At 47.4% G+C, this 230-nt stretch overlaps 1 protein-coding gene across 1 annotated transcript in view; it reads left to right on the forward strand.

Annotated features, from left to right (window-relative positions):
- Positions 1–69: 69 nt before the first annotated feature.
- The window catches only part of LOC119591711 (cell wall protein DAN4-like), a 26,184-nt gene continuing 26,023 nt past the window's right edge, over positions 70–230 (forward strand). The window contains exon 1 of the mRNA XM_037940459.1: positions 70–151. Coding sequence (XP_037796387.1) covers positions 70–151 — 82 coding nt within the window. The remainder of the gene's footprint in view (positions 152–230) is intronic.

The following is a 230-nucleotide window of genomic DNA, read 5'->3' on the forward strand; positions in this document are numbered from 1 at the left end:
AACGTATAGCATTTTTTCACAACATCATTACATCCCTTTAACATTAACATCGCTTCGCGTGGCACCACCATGGCCAAGCACAGACCACACGTCACCATACATCACCATGAAAAAGGCTGGCACAAAGCCATAGCAAATGCACCACAATGCAGTGACATATGGATATGACTCCGAGCATATCACTCCTGGCGCGATCATGTCACCTCAATGCCCCGTGACCTTTGACCCTT

This window comes from Penaeus monodon, chromosome 29 (genome assembly GCF_015228065.2).
Source record: "Penaeus monodon isolate SGIC_2016 chromosome 29, NSTDA_Pmon_1, whole genome shotgun sequence".
NCBI lineage: Eukaryota > Metazoa > Arthropoda > Malacostraca > Decapoda > Penaeidae > Penaeus > Penaeus monodon.